General features: G+C 40.4%; 1 protein-coding gene across 2 annotated transcripts in view; it reads left to right on the forward strand.

Moving 5' to 3' along the window:
- The window catches only part of LOC141132027 (CD276 antigen homolog), an 84,652-nt gene extending 77,844 nt beyond the window's left edge, over nucleotides 1–6,808 (forward strand). For both annotated transcript variants that reach the window (XM_073619977.1, XM_073619978.1), the window contains one exon: nucleotides 2,762–6,808. In XM_073619977.1, coding sequence (XP_073476078.1) covers nucleotides 2,762–2,859 — 98 coding nt within the window. In that variant the 3' untranslated portion in view covers nucleotides 2,860–6,808. The remainder of the gene's footprint in view (nucleotides 1–2,761) is intronic.
- Nucleotides 6,809–14,430: the final 7,622 nt, after the last annotated feature.

Here is a 14,430-nt window from a genome sequence, read left to right on the forward strand (position 1 = left end):
ATATATATATATATATATATATATATATATATGTATATATATATATATATATATATATATATATATATATATATATATATATATATATATATATATATATATGTATTTATATATATATATATGTATATGTATATATATATATGTATATATATATATATATATATATATATATATATATATATATATATATATATATATATATATATATATATGTGTATATATATATATATGTGTATATATATATATATGTGCATATGTGGTTTACAGTATGTGTGATCTCCTTTTTAACTTTTTAGCCTACATTAGAGTTTGTATGGTATTGGGGTATTATATCAGGGGTATTTTTAATTTCCAATGTGAAGGGACCCCTAGCCTTGGTTCATGCTGGCTGACGAATTTTGAAGAAAAGTCCTTCTTCAGAGCCAACAGAAGAAGAAGGACTTTTCTTCTAAACACGTCAGCCAGCATGAACCTGTCAGGTCACCTAGAGGCTGGGTGACAGATGCACACCGTTGGGATCAGGAGTGCACCACAAGGTAGTGGACCCTACGGCTGACTGCTGCGGACTGAACCCTGGGGGGTCCAGGAAGCAGGTCTACTGGATCACTGACACAGATCCCACTGGGACCTAGAGCATACATTCCCCAGGGCGTGGAGTCTAAGAGCCAGCAGGTGTTCACCAGAGCCTTTAATGGTAAGGATGGACTGCGCTGCAGTCTGGCTCCAGGTCGCGGCCCCCAGGGTCTCACAGCTCAAGCTCACAGTAGACTACAGGAGAAGAGGAAGGAGGCAGCAGGCTGGAACAACAAGGAAAGTAAGGGACAAGCCAAGGTCGGGGCCACAAGCAGACAAGGACAACAGAGTACACGCCAAGGTTCAGAGTCACAGGCAAACAGGGATGGTCGGGAACACGCCAAAGGTCAGGGTCACGAGCAGACAGGAATAGTTAAGAACAGGCCAAAGTCGGTAACAGGAATCAGATGTAGGAAACACAGCAAGTACACACAGAGGCTAACACACAATGGTTGATCAGCACTGCTGGCTTGCAGTGCACAGGTTAATATAGGGTTCCCTGATAGGCCCTGGGGTGGGGCCATGCTTAGAGGAGAGGTTACAAAAGCAGTCAGGGGAGGGTCAGCTGGTCTCTAGAGATGAACACATGGAGACAGGTATGCTGATCGACAAGCTCTATTGCATAACCATGACAGAACCAAGGCTAGGCCCCCCCACACTGGTGGTTCCAGGTGGTCTTCCAGTGTTCAGCCACATGTTGTGGCTTGATGAGCGCATTTTATCATCTCTGTTTGTGAGTATATTTTAATTGTTTACTATTTTTTAATAAATATTTGTTGGATAATGCACTAGGCCAGTGAGCCCTCTTTCTTTTATTAATTTCTGAAGTGCTGTAAGGACAACCCCAGTCCTAGAGGGCAGCAAGGCTACCAAGGAACATCCACATAGGCATGGTGGAACAGTCACTATTGGGCCCATTCACGTGTACGCAGGAGTAATGCTGTTGTATTTTTAAATTCTACCACTTCCTTTTTGGCTGGTTGTAGCAGTTGCATCACACTTGATATTTTTTATTTGTGTGAAATATAGTTTAACATTCCCTTTGGGCCTTAAACTTTGTGTCATGTGGCTCTGGTGCTGAAATGCCGACTTAATATTTAATAAAAATAAATAAATAAATATGTGTGTGTGTGTGTGTGTATATATATATATATATATATATATATATATATATATATATATATATATACTATATATACTATATTACCAAAAGTATTGGGACGTCTGCCTTTACACTCACATGAACTTTAATGGCATCCCAGTCTTAGTCTGTAGGGTTCAATATTGAGTTGACCCACATTTTGCAGCTATAACAGCTTCAACTCTTATGGGAAAGCTGTCCACAAGGTTTAGGAGTGTGTCTATGGGAATGTTTGACCACTCTTCCAGAAGCGTAATTTGTGAGATCAGACACTGATGTGGATGAGAAGGTCTGGCTCACAGTCTCCCCTCTAATTCACCCTAAAGGTGTTCTACCGGGTTGAGGTCAGGACTATGTGCAAGTTCCTCCACCACAAACTCGCTCATCCATGTCTTTATGGACCTTGTTTGAGCACTGGTGCACAGTCATGTTGGAACAGGAAGGGGTCATCCCCAAACCCTTCCCACAAAGTTGGGAGCATGAAATTGTCCAAAATGTCTTAGTATGCTGACGCCTTGAGAGTTCACTTCACTGTGAAGCCCAAGCCCAACCCCTGAAAAACAACCCCACACCATAATCCCTCCTCCACCAAATGATTTGGACCAGTACACAAAGCAAAATCAATAGAGACATGGATGACCTCAACCTGATAGAACACCTTTGGGATGAATTAGAGCTGAGACTACGAGCCAGGCCTTCTCATCCACATCAGTGTCTGACCTCACAAATGCGCTTCTGGAAGAATGGTCAAACATTCCCATAGACACACTCCTACACTTTGTGGACAGCCTTCACAGAAGAGTTGAAGTTGTTATAGCTGTAAAAGGTGTGCCAACTCAATATTGAATCCTTTGGACTAAGACTGGAATGCCATTAAAGTTCATGTGCGTGTAAAGGCAGGTGTCCCAATACTTTTACATATATATATATATATATATATATATATATATATATATATATATATACAGCAATTTTCAAATTCCTCTTCGTCTATTGCCTCTACTGGGTCATCAGCAAATGTACCAACTACATCTTTTTTACTTCCAGCAACAACCGATTCCGCACCAGGAGAGGAGGCAAGAGACATAAGAAAAGACACAGCCAGAGAAGTGACTACAAGACGACAAAAACGCCAGAGACGCTGAACAACAACGTGGTATATAATATTTCTTTAACTGAGACTGAGATATGGGTTTTGAATAAGGGATTAGGATTCTGTCCAAAAAAGAAAATGAATGACTTTGTTTTAAAACAGGACCTTTTATTGTTTTTTTTAGGCAATTAAGGTTTAAAGCATATTTTGCATGTCAGACAGCTATTTTGAATAAAGACATTTTACTGTTATCTATATGAAATTTAGATTTTAAGTCGAAAAGAACCAAGGTACCTCCCACATCCTGTTCAGCTGTCGAGGTGTTCATTGATAGAGTTAATAATGAGATTAAATCATTTATAGATAATGGGTGTAAGATTGACCATAGATGGAACAATTTAAGTCAGGAAGAAATTACGGCATTAACTTCCTTGTCAGCTCGGCGTGATATAACTATCAAACCAGCTGACAAGGGGGAGCCATTGTGATTATGGACACCTCTAAGTATGAACTAGAAGTGTTCAAACAACTAGCAGATGTCTGTACATATAGACAACTGGACTCTAGTCCGGTATTTAAAGTGCAAACCAGGGTTAAAAAGGTTCTGACATTAGCATTGAAAGATAAAATCATTGATGATGAAACTTATAAATTCTTATTATGCGAACATTCTATTCTTCCTGTGATATATATTTTCTCTAAAATACACAAGGATTCTATCAACCCACTGGGACGTCCCATAGTTTCTGGGATGGAATCAGTGACAACCTCATTGGCACAATATCTTGATAAATGTATAACTCCATTATTAATAAATACCAAATCATTTATACGGGACACTACAGATTTTCTTGATAAGATTAAAAGGATTAAATTGTTATCTGATTCCAACCTAGTCACATGGGATGCATGCAGTCTCTATACTACTATTCCCAATGAATTGGGTATTGAAGCCTGAGAATGACTTTTGAAGCAATCAGATTGCTACAATAGTCGACAAATTGACTTTTTGTTGGACCTACTAAAAATTGTCCTTGAATTATTTTCTCTTCAAGGAAACTCACTACTTACAGCTTAAAGGGGCAGCGATGGGTTCCAATGTCACACCCCCATACGCAAACACATTCATGAATATGATCGAAATGTCCTTTATATGTAATAATAAAATCTTCCTGGAACATTGCCAGGGATGGTTTAGGTTTGTGGATGATGTGTTTGCAGTGTGGGGTGGCGAAATTGGAACCCTATTATTGTTTGATCAATATCTAAATTATCTTATTCCTGGTTTGAAGTTCAATATGGTGTACAGTGGGATTGAAATTCCCTTTCTGGACACCATGTTTAAAATCAACCAGATGAAAATTGAAAGCGATCTCTATGTCAAAAGTACAGATCGCAACCAGCTGTTACATTTTGACAGTTTTCATCCTCAATCTGTATTTAACTCTATTCCTAAGAGCCAACTAATGAGAGTTCCGAGAATAGTTAGCGATCCGCAATGTCGTGAAGAAAGATTGAAAGAAATGGAAACTAAATTAATTAACAGAAATTATCCAGAAGCATCAATAAGAAAGGAACGTTTACATTTAAATAAGATTAGAACAAATGAAAAACATACCAAGAGGATACCTTTTGTTACACAATTTCATCCGTTTTCACATATGGTTTTTAATATAATTAAGAAACACTGGAATTGAGGGAAAGTTATCCCTCTATAGAAGAATTTTGGAATTTAGCATTACCTTCATATAGAAAGGGTAGGACTCTGAGAGATCGATTAGTAAGATCCGATCAATTTTCCCCCTTTATTCCCAAAATAACTTTTTTGGGACCAAAAAATTTGGGATAATTTCCATGTCTATCATGCATCCAATGTAATTCTATGATAAAGGGAAAAAGTATATCACACTCACATAAAGGCTTTAATATTCCAATTAAGGGCCACTACACCTGCCAATCATCATATGTGATCTATGCCATAAAATGTCCATGTGGATTATTATATATTGGAGAAACAACCCAAAAAGTTAAAGATCATGTAGCCAGACACAAATACTCAATCAGAGATAAATTAATACAATTATCACTAGCTAGACACTTTATAGAGAAGTTAGTGAATAATGAGATGAGTTTCTACATTGTTAACCATTTGTGTATCAGTGGTGTTGAGTTTCATCATGGTTAACCATTTGTGTATCAGTGGTGTGAATTGACTAACGAATGAAGGAATATAATTGTACTAATGAGCAATTAACCATAGATTGATTCCATATGTGACTTTTTTGGATTTTTTTTTTAAATTGCAATGTTTTTGATCAAAATGTTAGATGTGTTCTGATCTGAGGAAGTGCGCAAGCATGTAAGCCCAAAACGGAAATATTTTTGAACACTTTTTCACTTTTTGAGATGTAACTTTATAAAGTGCAGCAATCCTCCGGACTTTTTTCATATATATATATATATATATATATATATATATATATATATATATATATATATATATATATATATATCAAATTTTAACGCTATGCAGTAGTTGACCCATCAACTCTGCTGGTGTATGATCAATATCAAACAATGAACTTATGTGCCTTTCCTGCTAACATCTATATAAATTTAAGAAAGGTAGAAACCATAAAATGTGAGCAAGCATGCGGCCTTTGACTTGTAATAGGGATTCATCTTCAATAAGCCCATAAACAGCTGCAGGAGAACCTATAAAATCATACATAATTAAGGGTAGAGGGGAAATCCCTTTTATTTTCAATGAAGATATGACTAGCAGGGAAAGCTCTTTCCCTTGACATGTTTGATAACTACAACGGAGTATCTTTGAGGCCTCTCACTATCTTGTATCTCACTATTTACAAAGATAAGCACCTCTTGGCATGTTTAAAAATAATTTCTTCAGAGCCGAGAGTGGTATCACCTATTTAAAGTAGTATTAAACCCAAAAACACAAATACATCAGTCATTAGATGTGGTGGCTGCATTAGTGTTATTTTTTTTAGGCTTTTTCTCTCTGTTTTCACCTGGGGATCTGACCAGTAACACACCCCCTGTATTATAGTGCTCCCACTCTGGATGAAGAAGCACAGGGGGCACCTTTGGACAGCAGCATTGTCAGTCTGGGACAGAGGGAGTGGAGTGTTAGATGTACTAGCAGATTTAGATACAGTAACAAATTGAAGCCAAACTCCACCTAACACTTCATAAGAAGTTAAAGCAATTGTTTTTTTTTTTTTCCTTTTGGAATTAAGGTTTTTCATAAATTTATCAAACATGATCATAGTAAGTACTCCTATCAGTAGTAATGGTTTGTCTCAACACCCTAACTGCCAAATCTGCAGAACAGCTTGCTCTGTTATAAAACAACAGACTTACTGGCCAGATGGCTGAGTGAAAATAAAGGAAAGAAAGCCTAAAAAAGAAAACAAATTCAGCCATCGCATCTAAGAATTGGTAAGAAATAAAGTAGCAGACATAAATTACACTTAGTGCTCTGGATTGATACCAGTACACACTGTTTAAGGATATACTTTGTTCATATTTCATGTCTGAGGTTTAAAACCACTTTAATATTTGAATAACTTAATTTAAAGTGTTCCAATTCCAAACTCTTATTAACACATGCATACATAGCAAGTTTGCAACCATCAGCCTGTGAATCTCATAGCAATTCTTCCCACCCCTCAACAGCCAGGTTCAATAGAAGGGAGCTAGATCTCATAAAACTTTACAAATTTCATTGGTCCTGGACAGGACAGATGCACTGCTGGTGCTGCTTGCCTCTCGGCTATCCATATGCTACTCAGTCACTAACAAAAAGGGCCAAGTTTATATGATGTGCCCCTCCTGGCCATCATTATTCTGTTGCTTCATGTGTCTTGATACTGTTGATTGCACATTGATCTGTTAAAGTCATACAAGGTGGTGATATTTTTTAACCAATCATACTGTACATACAAATATATAAATAAAATAATAAAACATATACAAAATGGTTATTGCTCTGTGGCTTAAAAAATGCCCTCCTAGACCCTGACCTGTGACTGTATAGTATAAGCTTTATTTATGTAACGATTAATGGCAGTAGGCTCTATAAGTACATCAAGAACTGAAGTTGATGCCTCCTCAGAAGTCAGGGCCATAGTGGTAACCAAATAGCTGCTTTGATGATATTTCTGCCACAGCTATGGGAATTTAGTGAAATACATTAGATGGCGATGAAACATTATTGCATTTTGCGTAGCAACTTGACAGGATCCAATTTCTATCAGTTTGATTTATAATAATTGTAATATTTGCATACCACCTTCACTCATGTACAGTATCATTACTAAGTAAATCATTTTTGCTTAGTGCTACATGATACATGCTCCTGGGTTTATAGACACTTTAGAGGAAATTTTGTTTATTTGTGGTTCTTTTGTACAGTGAATCATTAAAAAGAAAATCTTTATTGTGAAAAAAAAAAAAAAGAAAAAGAAAAAAGTAATCATCAGCATATTTAATAAAGACACAATGGGGCTTTTTATTTTATTACAAAATTATTAATTGACACTGTGCTGATGCTATGCAATTTGCAAGTCATTAAGACATAAACCAAACTAGTTGTAGGAAAATAATTAGTAAAATCATTTACATCCTGTAGGAGAAGGCTTGATATGCAACATTTATTGTGTTTAAAAAGCATTGCCATTGTATTGCTAAGGAAGGACTGTAAAATTTATACAGGAAATCATTGCATGTACAGAAAACTTGTGATGGCCAAAAAAAAAAACAAGAAGTCTGCTATTTCACATTTGTTTGTAAAGGTGCAGGCTCCAGGGCTGCCATTCGGATCCTGACTTTTTAGTCTTCACTGGAGCATGCTTATCTCAGTTTGGTGGCTCACTATGTAGCAATCCAAGATCAGATTGAAAGCTCTGTAGTTTGTACTGTTAAAAAAAAACAAAAAAAAAAAAAACAAAAAAACAACATTCATGTCTATATTTGGGTACTTATAGGTTTACTTCAAAGTGACTAGAAAAAAAATACACAGAAGAAAGCGGGATTCAAATGGTCACATATATTTAAAGGGTAACTCCACTTTCGTGGGGAAAAGAATAGCAAATAAAGAAAAAAAAAATAGCATAAACAACTGCAACACAAGTCATATTGTAATTGAATGTTATTAAAAATTACCTTTTCTTTTCAATCTGCAGTTCTGTAATTTTCTGAGAAAGGAAATGCAATATGGCTACCTGGAAGTGTTCGGTAAACAGAATATCCCCAGAAACATAATTTCCTGCTTGTGTGATTGGTTCACTGATTTTCCCAGAAGTCTACACTAAGATACAAGTCAGATTTCAGACATCCCCTGTAACAAAAATGTCATTTTTGGTGAGATACTTTCAAGAAAAAAAATCACCGCTGAAGGGATGCAGACCCAGCAGCTTTCCTCATTAGTGCCCTGCAGGTGCACAGCTGATTGATAATTATGAAACCACTCCCATTAGACTCACTCCTCACAGGGGCACAGAGGAACAAACTGATTTCTTCAGAATAACAAAAGATAGGAATCTGTAAAAAAGTTTGTTAAAATCCTTGCAATGTACATAAATCACCCAGAGGGGAATGATTTTTTTTTCTCAACAAAAGTGGAATTAAGCTTTAAAGATATAGTTTAACCTGCATATAATTTGCCCTTCCAGGTTCATCTCTCATCAGTAGGGATGAGCTTAGCGTTTGAGTCAAGGTTGGGTTTGCGTCAAACGCATTTTGTGGACATTGTGAACAAACCAACTATACCAATAATCCACTTCCTGGACTCTAAACTTAGGCCAGATGGTTTAGAATGGCCAATAATGGAGGCTTTGTTGTGTGCCAATGCCTCACTATATAATAGCAGAGTTCCCAGCATCCATATTGACAATGTGCTTAATTGGGATTAGGGATGGGTCGAACAGACCCCTGTTCGGTTTGCACCAGAACTTTCGAACACCGCAAAAGTTCGGACACGAATAACGAACCCCAATAAAGTCAATGGGACTCGAACGTCAAAAATCAAAAGTGCCCACTTTGAAGGCTTATATGCAAGTAATTGGGCATTCAATGGTTATAGGGGTCCGGGTCCTGCCCTGGGGGACATGTATCAATAAAAAAAAGTTTGTGAAAAACGTCATTTTTAAATGAGCAGTGATTTTTTGATTTTTTAAAGTGAAAGCATAAAAATGAAAAATTAGAGATTTTTTGGATACATTCTGGTGTCACTTTGACTTTGGATAGAAGTAATGGGTGCCTAAAAATTGATCTTTGGGTGTCAGTGGCGCCTTCCCACCGTAACCCTATAGAGGTGCTCTTGATGAAGGCAAAAAAAATTGGAATGATATGCACCTGTCAAACAGGTGCTGAAAAATTGGTCTTTGGGTGTTAATTGTGCCCGTGAAACCTATACCAAAAACATTCTTCCAGATGAAATGATTGAACACTCTCAAAGCTAGGCAGCCTCGAAGTCCTGGAGAGATTCCACATCCCAAAAAGACTTAATCAGTGAGATTGGCATCAGGGCCTTCATAGCTGGTAATCCAGGACTGATTCATCGGTCCATGGAGTCTGTGGATAGATGCGTTCTATGATCAGTAACGAAACCTCCTGCAGCACTGAATGCCCATTCTGAAAGCAGGCTGGATGCAGGGCAGCCCAACAACTCAGTAGCATACTGGGCAAGTTCTGGCCAGTGGTCTATTCTCATGACCCATTAAGTCAGTGGATCATCAGCTGGAAAGCTCTCCATCTCTGTTTTGGCCCAGAGGTAGTCGTCAACCCTATGATACAGACGCTGCCGATGGGATGTGGAAGCTGACAGCTCTGGGCGCCGAGGACTAAAAAAATTCCAAAATGCCTCACTTAGGTGGACGCCTTCTCCAACGATCCTCTCTTGACCAACTGAAGACTCAAAACTACATTTTCCACGACACTGTAACCTACTGGAATCAGGAAAAATGTTCAATAAAATCGTCTTTAACATGTCCTCAAGAGATTTTATCTTCTGCACTCTCTGTGGGGACGGGATGAGTTCTGAGACCCCCCCCTTCTAACGGTGGTCAAGGAGGGTTGCCAACCAGTAATCATCCCATCCTTCTCCTTTATGCCACTTACTCTTGGGTCCTTTCGCAGGCTTTGAAGCATGAGGTTGCCCATGCTTGAGAAGCAGTCTCCTCGGCGTCACTCAGAATGACAGCATCTGGAACTTCCTCCTCCCAGCCACGTACTACTCCCAAGGGTCTTGGGGTTGGAAAGTCATCTCTTACAGATTGACATGCCTTCCTCTTCTTCAAAGCCTATGAAAGTGCCAGAATCCTCCTCCTCATTCTCCTCCCCTCTCTCCTCCTGTGTGTTCTGTGACATAGGAATGATGGTGTCTGGATAAAGTGGGCCTTGAGAGGAAAGGAAGTCCTCCTCTTCCTCCTGCTGCTCTGCCTCCAGTGCCCTGTCCATAATGCCACTCAGAGAACACAACAGGGTTTGTGTCACTGATGCATGCACTGTCACGGCTCACCATCCTTGTGACCTCCTCAAATGGTGACAATACAGTGCATCCTTAATGATCAGCCATTGGCGTGGGGAAAAAAAGCAGAGGCAGCCTGAGCCTGTCGTCACAGGTGCTCGTTGACGGCCCTCTGCTGCATGTATAGCCACTGCAGCATTGACAAAGTCGAGTTCCACCTGGTGGAAATTTCAGCCAACCGAGCACTGGCTGTGTATGACCGCCCGAAATGGCTACAGACTCTTTTGGCCAGCTTTAGCACATCTTGGAACCCTGGTTACGTATTTAGGAAATGCTGCACCACCAAATTGAGGACATGTGCCAGGCATGGCACATGTGTCAACTTTCCCTGTCTAAGGGCGGACAGGAGGTTTGAGCCATTATAGCACACCACCATTCCTGGCTCCAGCTAGTGTGGTGTTAACCACCTCTGGGCCTGTCCCTGCAGAGCTGCAAGAATCTCTGCTCCGGTGTGGTTCCTGCCCCTAAACACACCAGCTAAAGCACTGCATGGCACCTTTTAGCCTGACTTTGGCAATAGCCCTTTGAATGCTTAGGGGGTACCTGATGTTCATAGGACAATTCTGCAGAGGAGGGCATGGAGGTGGTAGAAGAGGAGGAGGAGGGGGTAGAGCTCACAGGTCTGGCATTATCACAACAAGCTGTATGGAAAGGTGGGGGCACAACAAGCTGCAGCACCAACCCCTGTCCTGCATCCTTTTCAGTTGCAAGCAGCATTACCCAGTGTGCTGTGAACTAAATATATCATCCCTGCTCATGCTTGCTGGACCACGTGTCAGCAATACGGTGGATTTTACAGCTGACCGCCTTACCCAATGAGGCCAGAACATTCCCTTCCACGTGATGGTAGAGAGATGGATCAGCCTTACGTGAAAAGTAGTATCGACTGGGAACCTGCCATTGTGGTACAGCACATTGTGTGAATTCATGGAAGGGGGCAGAATCCACCAGGCTGAAAGGCAGAAGTTGAAGAGCCAACATCTTTGACAAGCTTGCATTTAGAAGCTGGGCATGTGGGTGGCAGGGTGTGTTTTTTTTTCCGCTGCAGCAGAAGGGGCAGAGAAATTTGCCAGCTACAGTCTACAGCTGGTGGTGTGCTGCTGGCAGATGTGCTGCTAGGACCTGGGCCACCCTGTGCTATACCGTCATCCCTGTCAGTGGAGGCTGCTGAGAGGTAATGACTCGGTATAGCAGGGGCAGGCTGAAGTGGGTAAGGAGAAGGAGGAGGAGGGACAGATTTGTGCCCCTTTTGTGTGGCTTTTAGGTGCTCTTGCCAACAGGCAGGGTAGTTGGACGTTAAATGCCTTGTTAAGCATGTGGTACCCAAATGGCTGGTGTTTTTGCCAGGTTTGATGTGCCTGAGACACAGTTTGCAGATAGCAACAGTGCGATCTGCTGCAGATGTGCTGAAAAAGGCCCAGACAGCTGAGCTTTGGGGAGTGGGTCGGGAGATGACCGCTGCAGAATGTGATGGAATAGGGCGTCTGCATTCTACTCTTTCTTGATGTCGGCCTCCTTGGGGTTGTGACACCTCACCTTCTGTTTCCTCATCTGCTCTATCTGGCACCCAAGTCGCATTAGTGACCTCATCATCATCTCCATCTCCTCCATCATCATCATTACCACTGGAGACAACTTGGCAATACGCTGCGGCCGGGGGAACATGAATGCCAATTTGTCTACCAGTGTTCTCCCCTCTCTCTAAGCTCATGTTCCTGTCATCCTCAATCTCAGAACCAACATCTGATTCCAGTAATGGCTGGGCATTATCAAGGAGCAAGTGGCTGACGCTGTGGTCAAAAAACTCAGCTGACTCCTCTATGGCTGATGTTGGGGCTATGGCAGGAATACATGTGGACAAAGAGGCAGGTTTATCCACTCTGGAAACTGCAGGGGACTGCACACTTATCTCTGCTTGCGTGACAGAGAATGAGGAGGATGAGGAAGGTTTAGTAAGCCAGTCCACCACCTCCTCTGTATGCTGTGGCTGGATAGCACGGGCAAACTCACTAAACAGAGGAAATGATGTCCTGCCTGAGGACTGACCACCACTTCCACCTTTGCCTGTGGACACATTTGTTGCTGGCACCCTTACAGTGCCAAGGAAATGTCTGCCTCTCCTTGTTGTACTCCTAGACATTATTGGGAGAGAGGGGGCGGTGCTTATAAGCAAGTGTAAAGAAGAAGTGGAAATCTGTATGTAGATGCACTTTAATCAATGTAAAGTGGTGTTTGGTGCACTTTAATTTGAGTACTCACACTATGCAGACACACTCCATGGATACACTATAATATACTGCAATATAATGCGCCAAACATACAGTGACGGACAGATCTATATGGTTTAAAACTTGCAGTAACGCACACAGAAGTAAATGGCGTTAAACTTGCAGTAACACACAAAACCATATGGCGTTAAACTGGCAGTAACGCACACAGAACTATATGGCGTTAAATTGGCAGTAATGCACACAGAACTATATGGCATTAAACTGGCAATAACGCACACAAAATTATATGGCGTTAAACTGGCAGTAACGCACACAGAAGTAAATGGTGTTAAACTTGCAGTAATGCACAAAACTATATGGAATTAAACTAGCAGTAATGCACAAAAAACTTTATGGTGTTAAACTGGCATTAACACACACAGAACTATATGGCGTTAAACTGGCAGTAACGCACAGAACTATATGGTGTTATTCTTGCAGTAACGCACACAGAAGTAAATTGTGTTAAACTGGCAGTAACGCACACAGAACTATATGGCATTAAACTGGCAGTAATGTACACAAAACTATATGCCGTTAAACTGGTAGTAACGGACACAGAAGTAAATGGTGTTAAACTTGCAGTAATGCACAAAACTATATGGCATTAAACTGGCAGTAATGCACACAGAACTATATGGCATTAAACTGGCAGTAACGCACACAAAACTATATGGCGTTAAACTGGCAGTAACGCACACAGAAGTAAATGGCGTTAAACTGGCAGTAACGCAATCATATAGATGGTGTTCTGAACTGTCCCTACTCTAGCTATACACTAATGTCAAGATTACTGACACTGTTTCACTACACTACCCTGAAACTATCTGAGCTGTCCCTATTCTAGCTGCACACTATGCAAAGCTGCATGATGGTCCTCCTCACACTCACACCATCCCTAGACTGACACTAAACTAATATTCTACACTGACAATTGAATCAAAATAGCACAGTATAGCACACTAACTAACTAATAGCACTGAACAGAGCCCTGTTCTAGCTCTCTCCACGCCAAAATCACACTGAAAATGGCTGCCATTAAAAGAATACTTTTATACTGTGGGGCAGGAATGAGCCATGATTGGATAAAGTCATAATGACAGTGTCCAGTCATGACTCTGGCAGTGCTCTGTGCCCTGATTGGCTGAAGCTTTCCCTGCTTCAGCCAATCAGGGCTTGCAATGCACTGTTCAGCGCCGCAATGCATTGTGGTCAGTTCGGGGGGCCGAACAAATGGTTGAATGACCCGTTTGTTGGGCTGAACATCCGCACAGTGAAAGTTCAGCCTGAATTTATGCTCGGACTGAACCGTTCGCCCATCCCTAATTGGAATATGTAAATCTTAGAAAATTCTGCTGATAAAGTACATAGGGATAGATCACTATAGACACTGGTCTCCTAAAGTAGTTGTATACCTTTCATTGAATGTCCTTCATGTAGAAAAATGCTATGTAACTTGTGGGGTGGGGGAAGAAAAGGATTATTACATCTTAAGATGGATTTAACTGTATTTGATCACTGCAAACTGAAAAATGCTATTTAATTCATTTTTAATATCCAAAACAAATTCACCCATGTATTCATGTTTCCATGTTTTATATTGTTGGGAAATCACTTTGAAAAGCACCCTTCTAGCATTTCTAGCTGTGGCCATCTTGAATAAGGGCAGATGATTAATGTAGCATTTAAAGTGTTACTAAACCCAGGACCCTGCATTCACCATATCTGGTCTCCCACAGTACACAGAACATGGAAATGCAATAGTTTTATCAGCAGTTAGCACAGTCTTGTGATTTCTATC

The sequence above is a fragment of the Aquarana catesbeiana genome, linkage group LG03 (genome assembly GCF_042186555.1).
Source record: "Aquarana catesbeiana isolate 2022-GZ linkage group LG03, ASM4218655v1, whole genome shotgun sequence".
Classification (NCBI taxonomy): Eukaryota; Metazoa; Chordata; class Amphibia; order Anura; family Ranidae; genus Aquarana; species Aquarana catesbeiana.